This window comes from Battus philenor, unplaced genomic scaffold, assembly GCF_028537555.1.
Source record: "Battus philenor isolate CCGP_79_NKW_IND1 unplaced genomic scaffold, ilBatPhil1.0.hap1 SCAF_10, whole genome shotgun sequence".
Classification (NCBI taxonomy): Eukaryota; Metazoa; Arthropoda; class Insecta; order Lepidoptera; family Papilionidae; genus Battus; species Battus philenor.
The window spans coordinates 7,990,110-8,011,570 of record NW_027181662.1 but is presented as its reverse complement, the minus strand read 5'-3'; the positions used below and the strand labels follow the sequence as shown (position 1 = coordinate 8,011,570).

Here is a 21,461-nt window from a genome sequence, read left to right as displayed (position 1 = left end):
TACGGAACTTATTCACAAGTCTTCCTTATTACAATTACATAAAAAATTACAAACAAAATTTTATAGCTCATTTCCTTTTTCAAAATAATACATTAACAAGTTAATGACGTCATAATCAGCCAAATACAAATAGTACAGCCAAATAAATTTAGTTACAAATTTAAACACATTCTTTAAAATAAAACTTCCCATTTTATTATTAGTGAACCAAACTACACAGAAAGTATTTATAAGCAAGACTTGATTTATTTTAAATTCCCTGTATTAAATTAAACATTTTTTCCTAGTTTAAATTCAATTCAATAAATTTTGCTATCGTTATTCTACAATTGTTCCTATAAAAAAATACATAAATATATAACCTTTAACAAGCAGCACCTGAGTACCGTTATTATAAGCTGTTCAAGAAAAAACTGTTACTACAAAAGAAAACATGAAGAGTAATTTGATGGAAGAAAAGCGGCGAATTACATCCACCTTTTGGCACCATGAGAAAAAATAAAAATCAAATCAAGGAAACAGTGTTAGTTACTAGAAAATGGACCTGCGTTTGAAAATTAGCTATAAAAAGTTGTATTATTTGTGACAATATATATTCTGATTGAGAGTTCTTTAATCTTTTAAAAAAATCTTAAGAACATAACGCAAATAACAGTTATGTTACTATCTACATTATTCAAGATAATTTTTTACTTCAACATTTTGTTTGGATGAATGTTGTAAATATGTATAATATATATAATATTCTATGTAAAATTCCATCTACATTTAAATCTATATTAACCAAACAAAATTATCCAGTTACGCGTATGTGATAACAAATTTTATATTCAAATTCAAATACAAAATATACTTATCTAACTAGGCACTTTGCGCTTTTTTATCGTGAACTATTTCAACGTTATAAGTAGTAAGCAACCACATTGATTTGTTGAGAAGAGCCAGCCAGAAATTCACAGTTGCAGTTTGAAATAAAGGTTAATAATTTTTCAAGTGTGCATTATAATATTAAGCATGTAAATGAGTCAACAAATCAAGTTTCTCACATATCGATCAAACTTTAATGCTTTAATATGATTTATTTAACTATATAATATTAGTTTCAAAAATAAGAAACAGAAGGTATATATATCTTGAGGAACTTTATTATGTAATATCTGTACACACCCTGACCCATGAAAGACAAAACCTCATTGACACATTTTTAATAACTTTCTTCCATCAATAAAATTTGAAACCTTATTCTCTACCTACATGCTACTTAGTATTTATTCTTTTGAGATAATAAAGCTAGAGAATAACTTGACGTTACTAATAGATTTTAGATACTTCTGAGACTACAAATTGAACTAACTTTATTGTGTGTTCTTCTCCGATTAAACGCAATATTAAGAAAAATAAGAATAAATAAATCAATAAACAGTTAGTATCCTGCAAAAGAAAACGATTAATTGGCCTTTCTACTTGAATCAGAAAGGTAAAAAAGAGGCAAACCGTTATCTCAGAAGGTAAATCGTAGTTATTTTATATCAGAGCGCTACAACAGATTCTTAACGCATTTAAACGGGCAGGACATTATTTATTCATCGATTAGTGAGCTAAGTGACTTTAATCAATTGGATCCACCACTTAAGCGCAAGTTTTTACCGTTAGGTTTTAACCTAATGGGTAATAAATTAATATAAAGAAGACTGATACGGTCCAATACATGATTTTGTACGAGCATCAGAAATTCCTAAGGTTTGTTAGTTGACGCATGTCATGTTGGCAAATTAGTGGTTATTACTGCTTGCTAATACTTATTCGCAAAATCTTTTTTGCGTTAGTAAATTGATCGCCTCGATGATTTTGGTATCAAAACTTTTCTTACATTTCAATCAATATATTTCCGATTTTCCATATTAATGGTTTTTAATCTTTATTATTGCTTAGAGATATTATAAATTGAATTTTTAATCATATAAATCTCCAGTTCAAATTACGATTTAAAAGTAAAACACTAACATGTATTAACTTTATATTTTTTATTTTCTTTTCGAAGTTCCAGAAAAAAAAACTTAGCATTACGCACACTACGTCGTATTTCGCTCCTTTACACGTCTAAATAAGCTTACGGGGGGCGTCAGAGCTTTTAAGTCTCGCCTCATGCGGAACATGGTATAATCATTTTTTTTACAATTTACCGTGGCATTTTAATTGAATCTCCCGTAGAAAAAATGACTCCACCCAGATTTCTTTGAGAATAATTAGCTTTATCTGTATAAATTAAATATAATACTTGTGTAGGCCTGTTCTTGCTTTGAGAAGACGAAAGAGTATTTTCTAAAGAAACATAATTATGTATATTTTGTTATTAAAAATTAGGTTAGCATTTTCAATTTTTCAACTTTGGAGAAGTAATGCTGATGGTGTTTAGCTAGACTTTACAAAAAATGTTCTCGGGGATACCCTAACGATTTGGGGGAACCAGGGTGCTAAACTCTTACATAACCAACCAAGTACATTCCATGAAGCGACCAGGTACACGGGCTTCTGAGAAGATACTTCATGGGGCTATCACTCGATACATATTTAATATTCCGATTCGAGAGTGCCCAAAGGCCGACGCACGACAAACAAGACAAAAATGCGTCAATCGTATTATCTATGCAACAGCAATTACAAATACTTTGTGTATTGTAAGTGTTGTGTTAGTGAAGTTGTAATTCTAATTTTTACTTAAATATTAATTAAAGTGGGAGGTAAACGAAAAATAATATTTATATTACATATCTTTTAATGCTTTAACAATACATATATTATACATAAGGTGATTTTGCAGCCTTGACCACGCTTGCACTGCAGATTCTTCAACGGATGTCAACACGGTTCTCAACTCTTGACTTTGAGATATAACTTTCGTATGTGTTTTCAGAAACAAACTTAGATATGATTGCGCTAGTTCAAAATCTTTATTCGTTTTAAGCATATAATTTATTAAACTGAGGAAGTGTTTCATTACTTCTATCGAACCGCCTGCATCGACGGCCATACTGATTATTTCTGCCTCAATTGCCGCTGGCGATAGTGTTTTAAGTTTTTCCACGCATTCATTGTATTCATCGTCATCATTACTAGCGACAAGTCGCTTTGCGAAACCCGTTAACGTTGATAATGATTCCGGTATTAAGAGTTTACCATCTTTACCGCTTTCTTTTTCTTTTTCTAAATCAAATTCTAGATTAAGGCTTGGTATTGTAGGAAGGAAAAATGGCGCTGATTTTGGTACAGTTAGGGGGGTTTTGGGCTTATTTCTCATCTTTACGATGTCCAAATTCAAAAGATTCAACCATCTTGACGTGGGCTGGTCGGAAAGTGTGATAAGTTCTCGACTAATTTGTTCCGGAGATTTGTATTCTGTTTCTCCGCCTATATCTATTATTCCTATGTCTTCTATATCCGGCTTTTCAATTGCTGAGTTTGGTAATTCTGTAAATTAAAATCATTACGAATTATTTATCACTCGCCTTGACATGTGTCAAAATAAAAAATTATATACAGAATAAATAAACATACTTAATTTCGGGATAGCGAAAGTGTTCCTATCTATTGCTTTGAGGAAAACGCGTTCATACAATAGTTTATTAGCCCAAAGGAATACGCCTAGTTCTCCAACATGTGTTGTTGCTAAATAATCACCAGTGGGCGACATACTTAATGACGTGCATGGTTGTTCCACCTAAAAGAAGAGGAAATTATATTACAAAATATTTTTGAAATTCAAAAAACATGTTCAATATGCTTAATCTACTTACGTAAAATATATCCACGAGCTGTGCACTAGGTATATCCCAAGTGCAAATAGTACAATCCATAGATGAACTAACCAACCACCTGAAATATCACTTATTAATGACTATTTCTGTGATTAGTTTAATAATAAACAAAGTTAATAATTCAGCAATGAGATTATCATAATGAGATTAAGAATGAATATCAGTAACCTAGCTCAAAAAATTGCTAGTCTAAAGTGGCAGTAGGCGGGGTACATCGCGTGCAATAGATGACTGTTGGGGCAGATAGGTTCTCGAGTATCGAACACGAGCTGGTAGACGCGAAATAGATAGGCCCTTCTATAAGGTGGGCCAAAGACATAGTTAAAGTGGCAGAAGGTTGCTAGATGCGGAAGGCGTTAGACCGGTCATCATAGCAATCTTTGAAGGAGGTTTATGCCTTGCAATGAGCATCTATCAGCTGAGGAAACAAAGTCAAAACTGATCATTACTCATTATCATATAGCCATAGGACTTCCATGGCTGGACTCTCCCATATATTTCCAATAAAACGAGTTCAAGTGGTCTGTGTACAGCTTCTTTTTAACAAAATTGTCTATTCACCGTGTGGTTAGACGTTCTACAACGGCCTATGATCACCTCTCCAAGACTTTAAGACTGCAGCGGCCATCTATTTTGTGTGCTTACCCAGCCACTTTAACTTGCCAAGCCGCTAGGCTATGACATACATTTGTTTGTCTACAGATTCCTGCATTTCTCATTTGATCTCACAGAAAAATCCCTAGCATAAACCTATTGCTAACTAAGCGAGGGTCGGTTTGCCAATTTGGCACTGTTATAAAATCTATATTCTTAAATAAATTACCTGCTTTGACAATCAAAGTCGATATCATTAATTTTCCCAATATGGCCATCAAACTTTCGAACAATTTTCATAGTATCTATATCAACCAAACTAATGGAAAAGTCTTCATTGGCCAAAGCTAGCAATCCACTTTCTCTGTGGCATTTTGTGAAGCTCACAGATTCTTCTAATTTTAAGACATGAAAGGGACTGGTAGCTGAAAGTATTCATTTTACATTGTATAAATTTATACCAACACATGCAACTGTTTAAAATACAATCAAAGTAAATTTGAAGTATAACAAGTTTTTTTTATTTCTATAAGTGTGAACATCTTTGGTCTGAGTTAACAAACATCTGACAGAATAAACTGAGTACTTTATAATATTTAATAAAGCAACTTCCCAATAAATAGTTTGTTGATGAAAATAGATCTAAGCATCTACTAAAGGTACAATCACATGTATATACAAATCTCTAGTGTCTGCATAGCCACCAATTGTAGTTTAGATTTCAGTATAGTATAATATATATTTAATAATCAAATTCAAAAAATTCAAAACTAAATATAGTATTTACCATTCTTAAAATGCCAAAATTTCATCTTGTCATCACCACCCACTGTTATTGTTCTTTGATTGCCTAAATCGGTTTCCACACCCCTAACAGCTCCTTTATGTGCAAGTTTTTTCTCTTTTCCATAAAAGCCTCTGTGCAACCCTGACTGCATATTAAACTTATGTACTTGTCCATTACTATAACCTGGAAAATAACAAGAAAATATTAATTTATTCATCCATTTGCCTCATTTTTCACTTTCAAATATAGTTAATCACATCTCTATGTTTAAAGAAGTGTCTGATAAGCCTAAATTGACAGGAACTAAAATCTATTAATAACATCTTCTGACGACAACTGCCTGGGACATTCTACTTGGACATTTCAGTATCTTAAGGCCACAGTAAATACCACATATGAATCTGTATGTCTTATACTAATACATTTGATTCTTTTAAGCTTACCAATAATAACAAAGTTTCCACAGTGTGTTACTGTCAGGCATGTAGCTTCAACACCTTTTTCCATTTCAGCAGGTTTCAACTTGTGTTGACCCATACATATCTTGTTGTAAGACCATGTTGTAGCCATGTACATGCCATCATGAAGAGAAGCAATGCTGTCCCATTGTTTATCCCTCTGCATGCATGAACTGATTTTTGTTATTGATGGCAATACAAGATAATCGGTCTGAATTCTCTCTGTAAAAATAAATTTAAATAACTGATTCAACAACTCTGTAATTTTTTACTTTAATATAAATAGAATGTATACTTTAGTCCACTTGGGCTACTGCTCCAGATTACTAAAATTGTAATAAAGGAGTTAATTATTTTACTAGTGCAAATATTTTTAAACAAGTGACCCATTTAAAAATTCTGAAGACTAATTGAGCTGTAGGAAAACAATACTTTAGTAATACAAGAGACTATTTACTTTATTAAAACCAAGATAATAATAAGAAAAATAATAAGAATATTATTTAACTGATTATTTGTTACTAGCAGTCCACTCTCCATTTTGAGTAGTAGTGAGTTGAACAGCAAGAGGGGTTGAACAGGTGTAACAAAAATACAACACCAATATGTTGTATTTTTGTTAAAGTATGTTATTGCCTTTTTCTTTTGGTCGGTGGCTCATATATGCTTTTATTAATAAGTCTCAGAAATTTACAAAAAATAATAATTTCTTGTCATAAAAAATTAAAAAGGGCACTCACTTTTCTTCTTAGAAATTTTTCTGTTATAAGATGCTTTCCCCATACTCTTGTTAAAAGTCTCAGTAACAGTATTCATGATGTGAAGACTACTATCTCTACCAGCAGCTAAAAGATTCTCTCCAGTGGGTTCACAATGACGCACTAAGTTTGGTGGATGTGAGTGACCTTCTCTATAAAAACAGTAATAATCATAAATATTTCAATGTTTTGTTATATATAATAACTAATTATAGACTTATAAAGCTTTAATGGGGTGAATGTAGTGTAATACTTTTGAAAATCAACGGTTTCAGAAATAATACAGGTTACTACATATTAAAATTCATAATTGTTTACTATCTGTCCCCAAAGACTGTACTGCCAGAAATTACTGACCATCCGTCCCATTACAGTACAAAAAAGAAATTAATGTAACATATTTCAGTGATCACTTTATACAGGGCAGTTAGGAATAGGTGTAAATGCTTGAAAGCTTTTCGCTGATAAATGAACATGATACATTCACCCCTATAAAGCTTACATACCTATAAGCAATAACTCTGTATATAATGTATTATTTCATTTTAGTGTCAATACTTTTATAATTTAAATTGTCAAGTAAAATTACTTATGAAGTTTACCTTTTCTTTAAAAGCCTGGCTCCACCATCAGGCATATCAAATATCCACATCTTCAATGAATTATCTTGAGAATTTGTAACCATCAATGGTTCAGACATAAGGCATTGTAAGCCAGCTACTCTAGATGCATGAGCAGATTGTATTTGAGACATTATTCTCTTCTCTTCCAAATCCCACATTACAATGTGACCTTTAGTGCTACCTGTTACCATTACAGGGATGCCATCTAATCTAAATGAAAGGCAACTAACCATTCCCCAGTCATGAGTAAAGTCCATAATGGTCTGATCATAACGTAAATTATGTAAAATAATTTTTCCATTAGCAAGACCAATTGCAACCACATCCACTGCTGGAGCAGGTTCCGTAACAGTTACAGCGGATTCCCAGCCGTCAAAAGTATATACCAATTTTGATGTGCGCATATTCCATAGTTGGAGTTGACCCTGTGTACTGCCAAGTAATATCTTGTTTAAATAAGTGGGAGGATGACAAATAGTTGAAATTTTAAAATTATTTTCGTCAAATCCCAACTCTAAAAATTCGGTTTCTTCACGGATTACAAATATTTTAAGAATATTATCTTCGTCAATAGATATCAGGTGTGTGCCAAATGGCAATAATTTATGAATAGGCGCATTATGTCCTCTATATATATGCTTTAACTCGCATCCTCGCCTCCAAGCATAAATATTATTTTCACTTGCCGCATATACATGGTAATTATCACCACTCATACAAGTTATTGGACCTGGATGTTCACCACTTATGCTGAGCAAACGGAACTTATCACACCCATAGGTATGAAACCACTTTCCTACACTTGTACATAATAAAGTTTCACCTCGTCTTTTAATAAATCTAGCGACAAATGGTACATGAGTGCTAACGTAACCTAAAACTCGAGAGCCCGTGAAAATCTGACTACTTGTTTTTGCAGACATTTTCACTTAAAAGTAATCGAATTTTTCACACACTTAAAAAATTGTCTTTCAATGCACTAAAGGCACATACTATTTTAAAAAGGCACGTGTTTTTATTTACTACTGCTTGGCATACCGTACAATGTGACATTGACAGTTATATGACATTTATTTACTCTATATTGGTAAGTTAATCTTACTGCCTTCTATTTAGCTGTCAGTAATTGGCTAACTTGATTAAAGTTTATTTTAAGAGTTATTTAATTAAAAGTTCTGCTTTAGTAGTATTATTTCTGTTTGATATAGTTTTGATAAAATTTTATATTAATGTTTGCTTTTCAGAACTATCTTAATTATATTAACACTAAACAAAGGCCGGTATCTTGTAGGAAAATATTTATTTATAAATATCAAAGTTAAATAATATTAAATACATTCTTTAAAAGAAACTAAAAAATCAATTAACTATCTCTTAAAAGAAAAGCTATTATACTATATTTTTTTTTTTTGGTATTTACGTATTTGTGTAATAATTTGTGGTTCAAAAAAATTCCGGTTCGTTGTCGCCACTAAAAAATTTCTCTTCTGACCCTCACGGACGTCGGTTGCACAAGCGATATGATCTACCGACTGCCACTTCACACGAGCAACGCTTCAAATTATATCGTTAACATTGGTTTTTAGTGGATCTCGTTCTTTCTGATTCAATTTTGCAGCGAAATTCCAAGTATACCCCTTCACAAATGCAAAGCTTTAAAGCTTGGATAAAATTATTTCAAAACCTATCTTACACTTTTAGCCGAATATAAGATTTTTTTGATACTTTTCATACAAAATCATACTGTTGTGTATATCGGCAAAGCTGATATTACATGATATTTTATACTTTTAGCTTATAACTATTATTAAAGGAGTAGTCTGTAAATAAAATGCTTAATAGTTCTAGTATGGGAGTATGAAATTTTGTGAATTATCCCAAAACAAAATGATGAACTTGATTTTAGTTTGGATACTTAACCATTTTCAGTATTTAACCCTTAAATGTATGATGACGTAGATCTACATCGCACGCTTTAATAGCCCATGGCTCATCACGTTTTGTCCCAAATTATATTTATTTTACTTTTTAAATAAATTTGATATGTACATGTTGATTTCTGAACGCAAAAACCAAATATTGACAGGAAGTTTTTAAAAAAAATCGTATTTTACATATTTGGCGCCAAACAGTTATTGCACTCGTTCCCGCGGCTATTACAATCAATGTTTTTTGCAAAATAGTATCGGAAGAAACAATGAAAAATTGTTTCTAAAAAAGATAAAAGGTAAGTGTCACATTTTCATGTTATAATTTTGATAATAATTGTGTATTTTGTAAATTATTTGTTGTTTATTTAGTGAAGTATAAATACATTATCATGCAAAACCAGTGCTTTTGAATTCATTATTTTGGGATGTGTCTGAAGATGGTTTAGATGACGAGGAAGGATTTTATAATGATGCCAGAAAAATCATGGAGGATTTACTGAGAGAAGACGTTGCCAACGACGATTGCGAACATAACGACGAACCTACTCCTGAAATCAAACCAGTTACAAAAGACAGCCACCCGCCTCTCATTGAACATGAACAGGACATGCAACAGTTCGATAAACGACTCATATTGGAAAGAAAAGTTCGGTTACGATCCTGTAAAAAGCGTTATGCCTGTGAATAGGTTTGAGGTAATATGAAGCTTGCTACACTTCAACAACAATACCAAACATTTGCCGAAGGAGCACCCAGATCATGACCGGTTACATAAAATCAGACCTTTAATAGACCACCTGAATGAAAAGTTTTCATTGATACCAATTGACCAACGCCTTTCAATAGATGAGCAAATGTGTTCTACCATAATAGCACATTTCCTAAAACAATATCTCCCAAACAAACCGGGATACAAACATGGGGGTGGGTACAAATACAAAAAACAGAAACGCTAGGTAGAAGTGCCTTGTCCAAAAATTGTATAAGAGTACAACATGCATATGGGCGTAGGGGACCTTATAGATAGTTATTTAGGACGTTATTGCATAAGGGTCAAAAGCAAATGGTACCTTGTGCCGTTATAAGAAGAAAAATATACATATTTATAATAAAAATGGGTAGTGGGCCTGGTCTAATTTTACACCGCAGTTCGGTACTCCCCTGATGGTGGTGGTAGGCAGCTGCACGATCTCCCAGGACTGGTCAAGCGGCAGCAAGTCGAGAGCAGGGAGCGCCGATAGGTTGCAGTATGTGTCGGTTCCGGTGCACGGTGATATAATTTCAACGGTGTAAAACTTGCAGTGTAAAACTTGCAGTATAAAAGTCGTAGTATAAAACTCGCAGTATAAAAGTCGCAGTGTAAAACTCGCACCTGTGAATAAATGTCACAGTTATGATATACATATATAAGTATATGTACAATTTGCTCCGCTGACAGTAAACCCGGAGATGGCTTGCGATGAAGGAAGGGTAGAAACCGAAAGCAGTTGATGTGATTGTTTACTGTCAGAACGGAGTTACAAAATGTAAAGCATGTAAAACAAAAATAGAAGAGATAAATAAATAAACAAATTGAAAAGTAATAATGAATACATAATGATGGAACTATGGACACAGACAAAATGTTGAGCTCTAACTTATAGATAAAGGCTACTTAATAATGATGTCTTTATAATATTTGTTCAACACTTACCCCTTGGGATGCGAGACGATGTAAAGGTTGTGGCGTGAACTAAATGATGCCCGGAGAATGAATAGGACCAAGGCGTGAATTTATAACGTAAATTCTAATTGGCCCCGGCGCGTGAGAAGAGACGTAGCTGGTGAACGCAACCGACACAAAGAGTGTGCGTCGGTGCGTGAGACGACACCTAGCTAGTGAACGCGACCGAGGCCAGGATCCTTCTGCCTGGCAAATGTGAACTGCTGTCGCTGGTGCGCGGGCGCATAGGAATTTTTGTTATAAAAACAAAGATCCGTTAAACCAATAGCACGCTCCCACGACCCCACGCCACTTGAGATATACCGTTACCCGCTAAGGGTTGAACAATTTTTTTGCTGTATTGCGATTTATGAGACGTTTCTCGTGATTATATTTTTTGGTTAAAATTTTAACTAAGATTTATGGGACGTTAATCTGCAACGTTACAACCTTAGCCTTTTTTACCATCTTTTAGATTTAGCCGTCATAAATTCCTTGGTGTTGTTAAAAACGCATTGCAAAAGGCATTCCCAAAAAACAATTGCCAAATCTTGGTCAGTTCCGCAACGAATTGGCAGATGCTCTTTGCAATATGGGATCAACAAATGGTAAAAAAAGAGGATGTCCAAGACACACCTCTCTTGAACAGGAATTGCAGACAAAAAACCAAGGATGTTAGTCATTCTATCCCAAGTGTGGATGTAAGGAAAGATGGCATTGATCATTGGCCTATCTTCTCCAATCACCTTAGGTGCCAAATACCTTTCTGCAAAGGTCATGCTCAAAGTGTAACATGCCCCTTTGCTTGAATGCCAGAAATAATTGTTTTCGAGATTTTCACCTGTCATAGTTATTATATTAAGGTACTCCACTCTGTTTTGTTTATTGTATTACTTTATTATTTCATTGAAATGTCAGCTGCTTTCAACCGATTTTGCATAATGATGTAGATATGTATCAACAATATTTTTTGAAATAAAATATTATGTATATTATGATTTTTTTCTTTATTTTTCCCATAATCTTTATAAATTTTGCTATCCAATTTAATTTATTCAGAAGTAATAAAAAAATTCATGCATTTAAAGTTTAAAAAGGGAACTAATAAAATTTTTATTATTTGCTACATAGTGTGTAGCATAGGACGTTCTCGCAAAATATCCTCGTCCTAGAAATCACGACCTCATCAAGAGAAGACGCTGGATAGTTTCCAACCAGTCCTATTTGAAATCTATGGAGTAGACCTATGTTCAGCTGTATGGAGAACCTATGGTTGTAATGATGATGAAATATATCATTATACCACCCACTATTTTAAACAACAGTTAAAAAAATAATAAAACACATTTAAGACTATTTTACATCATCTTTATTAAAATACAAATTAAATACATTTTACAGAAGCCCTTGTCGTTTCAAATCTTCATAGGTTTTACGATTGACAACATTTCCTTGGGAATCTTCATACTCTTCATCATTTTCTGCAACAAATCTCTCACTCTCCTTTTGATTTTTAATTTTTTCCCAAACTGTAAATGAAATACCGTCTTGATATTTATTCAACATATTAAACACACTTTTATACAATTCCTAATGTATAAAATGTGGTATACTAATCTTTATATAAATATATTTAACTTTTGGTATGCATTTAGAGTAGTTATATTTATTTAATATTATTTTTTATTCAAATGTTTTGTATATTCCAGCACTATTGAGAATTGATATACAATTATCTCAAATTATATTTGTAATGGCATGAAATATAAAAAAATGGTGTGTATTCTGACTTAAAATCTTGTCTTATCTTATCTATTATGTATTACAAAAGTAATAATTTGTTCTAAAACTAACATGTCATATACTAGTTATGTTTACTAAATAATAAGTTATGTTTAGTAATAAATGTTATACTTACGGGCAAGTGCATCCTCAATTTGTGTGACATTAGCAAAATGGGCAGTATTAGGTATTCCTAGACATCGCATGCCATGAGCATGACGCCATTCAGCAAAGTGCCTTTGAAATGCTTTTGGTCCCTTGTATGTATAATTACCACATATTTCACAAGTGTAGCTTATATTCAAGCCATGTAGTTTATACAGCCAATATGGAATCGGCTGAAAAAAATATTAATCAGTATGAACTATAATACACAACAAACAAATATTAATCTATTAAACAATAATATACAACAAAATCATATAATTCATTCATTGACCTATATAATCTATAAAAACTAATCGCCAAATATCTTGCAAAAAGCAAGAACCACTCTTCAACAGTTTGGATATTTTGTTAAAAACATGGAAGGTTTATATGGAGATAAAAAAATATAAAATAATAAGAATAACATTAAACATAACTACTTTTTCTTCAAAACAAATCATAGAGATAGATTAGGCATGTTATAATGCTATCAGACAAAAAACATCAAGAGCAATTAAGCGATGGTTATTGTTTGATAATGCATTACTAATTAAAATTCAATCACATCCAAAGTCTCACTGTGTATTAAATGAAAACATTTTTTTAAAAATAATCATTGTTTAATATCAAGATATTCAAAATATCTTTAAGTAAGCAATTACATGCACATTTGAATCACTGAATATTTTAAAACATTATAATCAATTAACTACTACCAGAAATAGTAAATTGCTGAGAAGCTCCGACAGAAACCTAACAGTTGCTTTTTTTATATGAAATTTAATCATTTTTAATGTAAACCTTGTAATATTGGACCTTGTAACTATGTAAATGAGACAACAAAGCAAGTTCCATATATTTCGATTTACTAAAAACCTTTGTATTCTATGATTTATTTAATAACATACTTTTAATTTTAGTTTGAAAATTAAAAAAAGGAAGGTCTATGATATCTTATGGATCTTTATTAAATAGCATACACTCAGATCATTGAAGGATTTAACTTTTTAAGAATTTAAACTATGGCACTTAAAAAAATATAATTAAATATGTATTGAAAAGCAATTGTTACAATATCAATCAAATCAATAAAAAGTGATCGTTCTGAAATATGTTCAATTTATTTCATTTAGAAAATATATGGAGGAGGCCTATGTCCAGCTATGATCATTAGCAAAAACGTTGATGACGTATTTCATCTATTATACAAGCAATTAACATAGCAAGCCAATGCCGCTAGAAGTGTTTAAGATGCAAAATATAATAAATTAATAATTACTTTGCCATCCCATCCAAGTGGTAAGTTCTTGGGGTTGTAAGGCACTTCGTCATCATCAGAGTCAACATCTGGAGCAGCTGATGCATCACTTTCGTCATCACTCTCGTCCCTCCTCTCACCAGCAGCACGTGCTGCACGTCTTGTGACATTTTCAATAGTTGCTGTGCGTGTATTGCTTACAACATTTGCAAATCTGAAATGTAGCCATCAATTTATAAACAAACTGTGAAAAAACGTTTCAAAAGTTGTGTTATTTTTTTGTATCTGCAATTTAAACTTAAATCTATTATAATTTTTATTGACCAATTAATTATATCTTTAGTTAGTGATAATAAATTGAGGACAGTATAGGACATCCACCCATGACAAGGACAGATGACTTTACTATGGTGCAGAAAACTCTGGGAGCTGGCCACTTCTTACTGGTCCTATTTGAAACCTTTAAAGGTGGCCTATGTCCAGCAAATGACGTGCTACGACTGAAATGATGATGATAATGATGATTATGGAGCTAAGGATACGTTAAAATCCGTTAGTAGTTCCATTCTTTTGCTCTTACATTGATTGTATTGTTGAGCCTATCCTGCGTGTTTTTAGAATGATTTGTGTTTACCTTGGATTATTTGTGTTATTGCATTAAATCCTGTTTAATGTGTGACTTTGAGTGTTTCTTGGACAATGGCAAGAACAAAGGAAAACCTAGTTAAAAAGATTAGGTAAGAACTTTTTGTTTACTGAAAGCATAAAAAATGTTAAAAACTTGTATGCATGTTAATAAACCAATCGTTAAATGTTTTCGCAATCAATAACACGCGCTAAAATCATGTATCCTTCTCACTTTTTTCAATTATGCTGTCGAAAGAGTGCTATATGTTTATATTATGTCTGTCAAATAAAGTTTTGTATAATAATTATTGTTGATATTTTGTATTAAGTAGTAGAAGTAGTGTAATAGTTTAAAGTATAAAAACAAAGTATCTCATATTAAACATTTCCTAAATAGAATAAAAGACAATAGATTGTATTGGTTTCATAGTTTGTGACTGACCTATAAACTTGAGCTTCAATAGCAGCAATATCTTTATGACGTTGTTGTGTGGAAGCTTTCGCCTTAGTTGCACCCTTCTTTGCAACAAGGGACTTGTCTAATGCGGTTTGACCCTTTGTACTGAACAACCTAAAAATATACAAATAATAGCAAAAATTAAGCAAAATCAAATTATAACCGTAACACGTAAGTGGAAATGAATCGCTGAATCTGTTGCCAATTATAAAACTAGAAAAACATTATGTAAAGTGTAAAGATCATAATTTTGTTTAAAAAAGGATACTAACAGTATAATATACATAAAAGAATTTATGCGAAATTGTCATATTTTTGAAAATTATGGAGAGAGAGAGACATAATAAAATCTTTGGGAAAAGACAGGAAAAATAAAGTTTTTTTTTGCTCATTGAAACCACAGAGTTAACAAACTAGTTAATAGATTTAAAACATTAATATCAACCAAAAACAAAAATATCAGAATCTAAACTAACTTAATATTCTAAATTAATATTGTGCACAGTATTGCAATATATAAAACAGAATATTTATTTTTCTAAGTTATATTTCCATTGTTCGTACTTTTTTTTCGTCTTTTATAAATAAAATATTAAACATTTAAAAAAATAAGAATTTATGAAAAATAAGTTTTGTTTTTTTTTTTTTTATAATGGATTGTGATGACCCAAAAACTATTGACAATACAATCAAAACAGCTAGAGATAATATCAATAATAACCTTTGCGCTCTTTCTTCTAAAGTTCCTCCACACTTTAATCCAAGAGCCATGAGTGCTGACTTTAATCTGTCTAATCCTAATGAAGCCAGTTCTTCCCACGATGAAAAAGCTGATAAATCTAAATGTGCACCAACATTTGTTAAAGCACCGCCGGTTTCTTTCTATAAATAGATATTAAAAAAATTATTCATACAACCATATTTTTATTACATTGTTAAGACAGATTTACATACAGGCCATCCAGGAAAAGTCCCTGCTTCCCATTGTTTCATAAAATCTTGATGTGCAGCTGCCATTTCTTGTGCCTGGTCTAATAGTGGCTTAACTCGGCTAACAAAATCTTTAAGGTATGTTAACAATGCACGAACATAATTCCGATAATCACTATTTTTTCTTTCTCGTGGAATGTCAAATAGATGGTCAAAGATGCTCAGGTAAGTAATATAATCCACTTTCTGTGAAAGAAAAAAATAGTCTTTTACGATACTAAACCATTGAACTGTAATATTTCAATATCAAGCCAAAGCATATTTTTTAAAAATTAACACACCTGAAAATGTATTATTTGAATAGGAATGATTTACGTCAAAAAGAAAAAAGGAAAGTTACTTTACCTCAATACCCTTTAAATTAATGTACTTTTCATAACATTCATGTAAATCTAAATATTTTCCATAGCCTTCTTCATCAGTAAACTCCACAGGTGCTACAATATAAAACAAAACAATTAGTTTTAATAATGTTACAGCAATGCAATCATTTAGATATCTTTCTATGAATAATCACAAATTCTGAAATATCTTACTTGTGAAGTCTTCTGAAGGGTTTTCTCTTAATTTAGCTAACTCTTCAAATTCCACAGACATTGGCACACATATCTGAAATTTACCCGAAAAATTAGACAGATTCTTATATAGAAACATGGATTTCTTAAAATAACATAAGAACAAAATGAAACATCAAAAACATTGATGCATAATAACCGCATCATGAGCAATCAGCAATCAAGCTTTACATGAAAACTTGGAAAGCTTTTAAGCTTCTCCCTGATTATATACTAGTAAATTAATAATCTGTTACATACCTCATTAGGGTGTTTTCTATGGAATTCCTTTATTTGTTTTAATCTAGCATAAAATTCTTGAAACTCATTGGGACCAGAGAGGGCAGCAATTTCTTCTTTACGCAAACCATCCTTGTCTTCATATAACTCTTTAAGTCGTATAGTTGATTCCACATATCTCTAAAATATTATGATAGGTATAAAAAAGTGTAAAAAAATGAACACATCAACAAAATATTAAGTGCATAGTACTTACATCATGTAAATTCTTTAATCGATGTTCCGCATTAATAGTTTCCCGGTGCTATAAATAAAAACATGACATCAATAAAAATCCATGTCCTCCTAAATTGGATTGCTCCACATACTTTAAATGATTGCTTAACTGAAGTTTTCTTTGTGAACCAAGGTACCATGGAGTTTTCATCATAGCAACCAATGAGCAAAGGAGCCAGAACGCGAGAGAAAATATCTAATTTAAAAGCCCAAGCTAGGATTGAGCCCTCAATCTTAATTACTGATAAGAGCATTAGGCTAAACACCCTGAATGCTCATTCACCTCTAATCACAGGAAATGTAAAGGGCAAGGCAAAAGTAGGACCTAGGTGGATCGAGAATATAATTAAGATCGCAAAAAGTCGTTGGATGCGGGCAGCACAAGACCCGCCATGGTGGAGGTCTTTGAGGAAGACATCATCGTCATATACACACATTACACGTCCATAAACACACACACGCATTACATCACACTCAATGTAGTGTGTATATGACGATAACGAAGGAAAAATTGACCTTCCGTCCCAAAAAATGTTATTAGACTGATTTAATAACCATTAACATCAATCTTTTCTAATCATGCAATATTCATGAAAAAAGTACATGAAGTGAAAAGGTATTTTAAACAAATTTAAGTAGTGCAATATTTAAAATTAAACTGCTTTATTTTATAAAAATAAATAATTTAAGAGTCATTATGTTTCATTTGCAGTGTTCAATGCAAAATATAGCTCTCCATATATCTTTTTACAAGAAAGTTAACTTAATAAAAAAAAATAATTTAATAAAAAAGCATTGCGTATTAGTTATTACTTAATTCACTAATATTATTTCGATGCACTTACTCCGGTTTTTTTATGCAAAATTTCTTTAACCATAGCATCCATCGTACGCTCTCTTTCCTCATGGTAACTTCTTTGCTGTTCCAAAATAGTCTCCATTTCCGACTAATTAAAGCAGGAATTTTTCGTTACAAATTATGCACAGTTATTACTACTTACATTGACTAAATTTAAATTGAAAATCAATTTAATACTTATTCTTATTTTATACAAACAAGGTTTTAAAGAGTAACCAATTAAAAATTTGCTTGTCGACGCTTGACAACATGACCACAGATAACATTACAAATTCTAATTGTCATTATGTAAGTAGGTATTTACATTTTTTAATGCACAATTAAATGTTAATTTAATTGACAATTCAAAGCTACTTCATTATAGAACATTAAATAAAGATTTTCATAATTAAATTCCTAAAATCTTACTACTTAGTAGTAAGGAAGGTAGATAGAAAGACTGCTTATTCGGTAGTAAATAAACGTCTAGAATAATCAAAATTAAAATTAGTAGTTAGCTTTCCCGTAAACACCACCAAATTAAACTATCCGTAACCGTAACCCACTTCTGGCGCTACTTAAGTTGCAAGTATTTAACAACGTTTTGACTGCATCCATCAATATTGCCTAATTAAGATATTTAAATGGTTTCGTTGTAATTATGAGAAAAATCAATACTACAATACTTTAATAATTTTAGCTGTGCTACATATGAATTGATAATTTTTTTTCGTACTACCGGCGATGGTTTATCATTTAGGTAGCATTATCTAATTACTACTTAAACCAAATTTGGAAAAAGTCTTGACCTTGATTACTGTTTAACGGTAATCTTTTTTACATGTCTTATTCTATTTTCTCTATCAATTTTTACCGTATGTTGAATCTAAAAATACGTCCACAAAATAAAATACGATAGAAGCGAATCTTTCGATTAAACATAATTCAGAAGTGTACCTTTAGATGTTAAAAGTGTATGAAATATTTTATAACGACTTTCGCTTTGTTCAAATAGTTTTAAAATGCTATAAATTATTTCGAAAAAAAAACTAAGAAATTTTTTGTCAATTAATTTTACAAGTTGTATTGGCCTTCCGAAAAAGTAAAATAAACTTTATGAATATATTTTTAAAATCTTTATAACATTGATACAACTGAAATATAAACATTTATTACTGTAGTATCTATACTAAAATATAACTTGCTTCTTACTCTAGTAAGAAGCAAGTTATATTTTAGTTCTAGGTTTACTAACAAGATATGACTAAGTCTGTTTATAAATAAATAACCTTTTACAATAACAGTAAGCATAACATTTAATTATGTCGCCGGGATTTTCTTCTATTATTATAAATAAGGAAAACAAATAAATGGTTTTATCAAATAACCTTTCACAATAATAGTATACTTCAAGCTCAATATCTTATAATGACGCAGGGACTTTTTTATAGATCTAAATAAGGAAAACAAAGTATAAATTATTTTCCTAGTTTTATTATGTGTATTTTCCATTAGTAAGTACTATAATCAAAAAAGTTAGTTTTTTTCTTATTACGTAACATTTTTTTTATTATCTCGGTAACGGATATAGCAATATTTTTTGTATCTTAAACTTTAATCAACTTTTTATTTATCTGATTTTCAACATTCATTCACTTTTCTTGTATGACAAATTTAAATTGTCAATAACATCAAAAAAGACGTAAAATGAATTAATATTACGATTTAAAGTATAATATATCAATATTATTTTTATATTCTCATCAGACCAGATCAGAGTTACAATAAAGCAATCAACTGAATGCACATAATGCTACTAACTACCCACACAGATTATTTTGTTCTTGAGTCGCAAATTACATTTACATTTTCTTAACATCTTCAGATTAGTAATATTTAGTTAAGAGATTTTAAATTGTTATGAAATACTATTCCAGGATTTGAAAATGTGTCCTTTTGAGGTTATTTTTACTTAATATTGATCAACCGGCCTAAAATGGTACACCATATAGTTTCAGTTATATTATGACCAAGACACCTACATACTGAAACTCGGTAATGAATTTGCAGTATTCTTGCCAGTAAAGAGACCTCTTTATTTTACTAAATAAACACAAGTCTTTTAGGGCAGAGTTTGAACAGATTCAGGGACCTCGCATTAAAATTAATGAAACAATTATTGATAACATTAATAACTTTCTAAAAAAACATTCGAATAACCTGTATAAGCTCGTTATTGCCGTCCGAATGTTATTAGTTTGCATCATGTTACCTATATTGTTTAAAAACAACATCCAAGTTTGTATACTAACATACAAAGAGTATAATATGACGTTCACAGTGAATGATTGCAATATTTTAAAATTTTGTTAGACATTTCCTTATTTTTCCAAAAAGATTAAAGACGACAGCATCGCCTCACTAATAAATGACGATAAAGATAGGCTTGAGTTTCTCAAATACTGCAGGGCCATAGTTGAGGACATGAAAACACGTCGGATAAGCATGTTAAACAGTAGGTAGGAAATGAAAATAAAAGTAAAACAGGAACTGCAAACAAAAATGAAGATGATAGTAATAAAATATATTAAATAAATAGGAGTAATGTAATAAATTTAAAATCTTGCTGAGAAAAAAAATTGATAACGATTTTATAATAAGAAAATACACAGCATAGTTTTAATAAAAGCAAAGTGATGTATTCATAATAGTATCTGTGACAATTAAAGAGTGGGGCGAAGGAAGAGAAGCGGTGTATGGAAGGAAGTTGGTTTGGAAAGGAATGTTATAGAATTTTAGTATAAATGATGATGGAAGAGAGATCTTATGACGTACGATAGACGAGTATACCAATAAAAGATTACTCTGAAAAAAATTATTTATTTATTTGACAAGTAAAGCCAGATAGATGTGTACGTGAGGTCCCCAATAACGGTGGCCATATAGAAAAACATTATTATTCTTCTTGTTTTCAGCCAATAGACGCCACGAACCCAAAGATCGTATTATATATTTCTTATATTTCTTTTGTCTGTCAACGGTTTGTGTGTCAACGCGGGCTGTACAGTGCATAATTGTTGTTTTATATGTAGTTTAATATATATTTAAGGGATGACTCTAAGCTCGATTCCATTATGTGTGATTGGAAAAGCATTCTTTTTTATTTTGGACAGTTAAAACAAAATTTCATGTTAACAATCAAGCTTTTAATTAATGCTATAAAGATATTTCCGTTCAGGTGTAGAAAATAAGCATAACATTATCCTTAAACTATAATTATTATTGTTTGTTGTGTGTGTTGTATTACATTATAGAAAACAGATAATTAACACATCGTTTAAATTTTAATTTGCTTTTATTTAGATTAACACATTTTTATAAATTAGTTTTAAAGGATTTAATAATAATATAATAAAGTTTATTATATTAAAGCATTCTTGAAGGCGTTTATTCGGATATACATGTACATTACACAAACACCTATGTTTATGAATTAAAAATAATTGTATTTTTTAACAGTTTTTAAACTCACATTTTTCCATGATACGACAATGTAACATAAGATGCGATAATATTAAGTGATTTCTATTATTTTTGTATTTTCAAAATGGGCATTTAAGATAA

The 21,461-nt window shown here is 31.1% G+C and overlaps 2 protein-coding genes across 2 annotated transcripts; both read right to left on the bottom strand.

Annotated features, from left to right (window-relative positions):
* Window positions 1-2,764: 2,764 nt before the first annotated feature.
* LOC137923903 (WD repeat-containing protein 36) lies at window positions 2,765-8,063 on the bottom strand. The gene is made up of 8 exons (XM_068767161.1): window positions 7,015-8,063; window positions 6,395-6,564; window positions 5,640-5,876; window positions 5,197-5,379; window positions 4,639-4,834; window positions 3,795-3,873; window positions 3,556-3,718; window positions 2,765-3,468 (listed from the first exon to the last, which is right to left on the bottom strand). Exons 1-8 carry the CDS (start codon window positions 7,956-7,958, stop codon window positions 2,765-2,767), a joined length of 2,676 nt encoding a protein of 891 aa, XP_068623262.1. The 5' UTR covers window positions 7,959-8,063.
* Window positions 8,064-12,027: 3,964 nt separating this feature from the next.
* On the bottom strand, window positions 12,028-18,103 carry noi (splicing factor 3a subunit 3 noi). Its single transcript, XM_068767137.1, has 11 exons — window positions 17,845-18,103; window positions 16,980-17,027; window positions 16,745-16,903; window positions 16,466-16,538; window positions 16,275-16,366; window positions 15,894-16,115; window positions 15,661-15,821; window positions 14,925-15,053; window positions 13,877-14,069; window positions 12,587-12,788; window positions 12,028-12,197 (listed from the first exon to the last, which is right to left on the bottom strand). The coding sequence occupies exons 1-11, from the start codon at window positions 17,938-17,940 to the stop codon at window positions 12,064-12,066; spliced, it is 1,509 nt and encodes a 502-aa protein (XP_068623238.1). The 5' UTR covers window positions 17,941-18,103; the 3' UTR covers window positions 12,028-12,063.
* Window positions 18,104-21,461: the final 3,358 nt, after the last annotated feature.

Coding starts and splice junctions, on each gene's coding strand:
- noi (XM_068767137.1), bottom strand. CDS start 17,940: ATGGAGACTATTTTGGAACAGCAAAGAAGTTACCATGAGGAAAGAGAG. Junction 16,539..16,744: donor ATAGAAAACACCCTAATGAG/GTATGTAACAGA, acceptor GGTAAATTTCAG/ATATGTGTGCCAATGTCTGT. Junction 12,789..13,876: donor CACTTGGATGGGATGGCAAA/GTAATTATTAAT, acceptor TATTTTTTTCAG/CCGATTCCATATTGGCTGTA.
- LOC137923903 (XM_068767161.1), bottom strand. CDS start 7,958: ATGTCTGCAAAAACAAGTAGTCAGATTTTCACGGGCTCTCGAGTTTTA. Junction 6,565..7,014: donor GCCAGGCTTTTAAAGAAAAG/GTAAACTTCATA, acceptor CTGTTTTTATAG/AGAAGGTCACTCACATCCAC. Junction 5,877..6,394: donor AAAAATTTCTAAGAAGAAAA/GTGAGTGCCCTT, acceptor TTATTTTTACAG/AGAGAATTCAGACCGATTAT.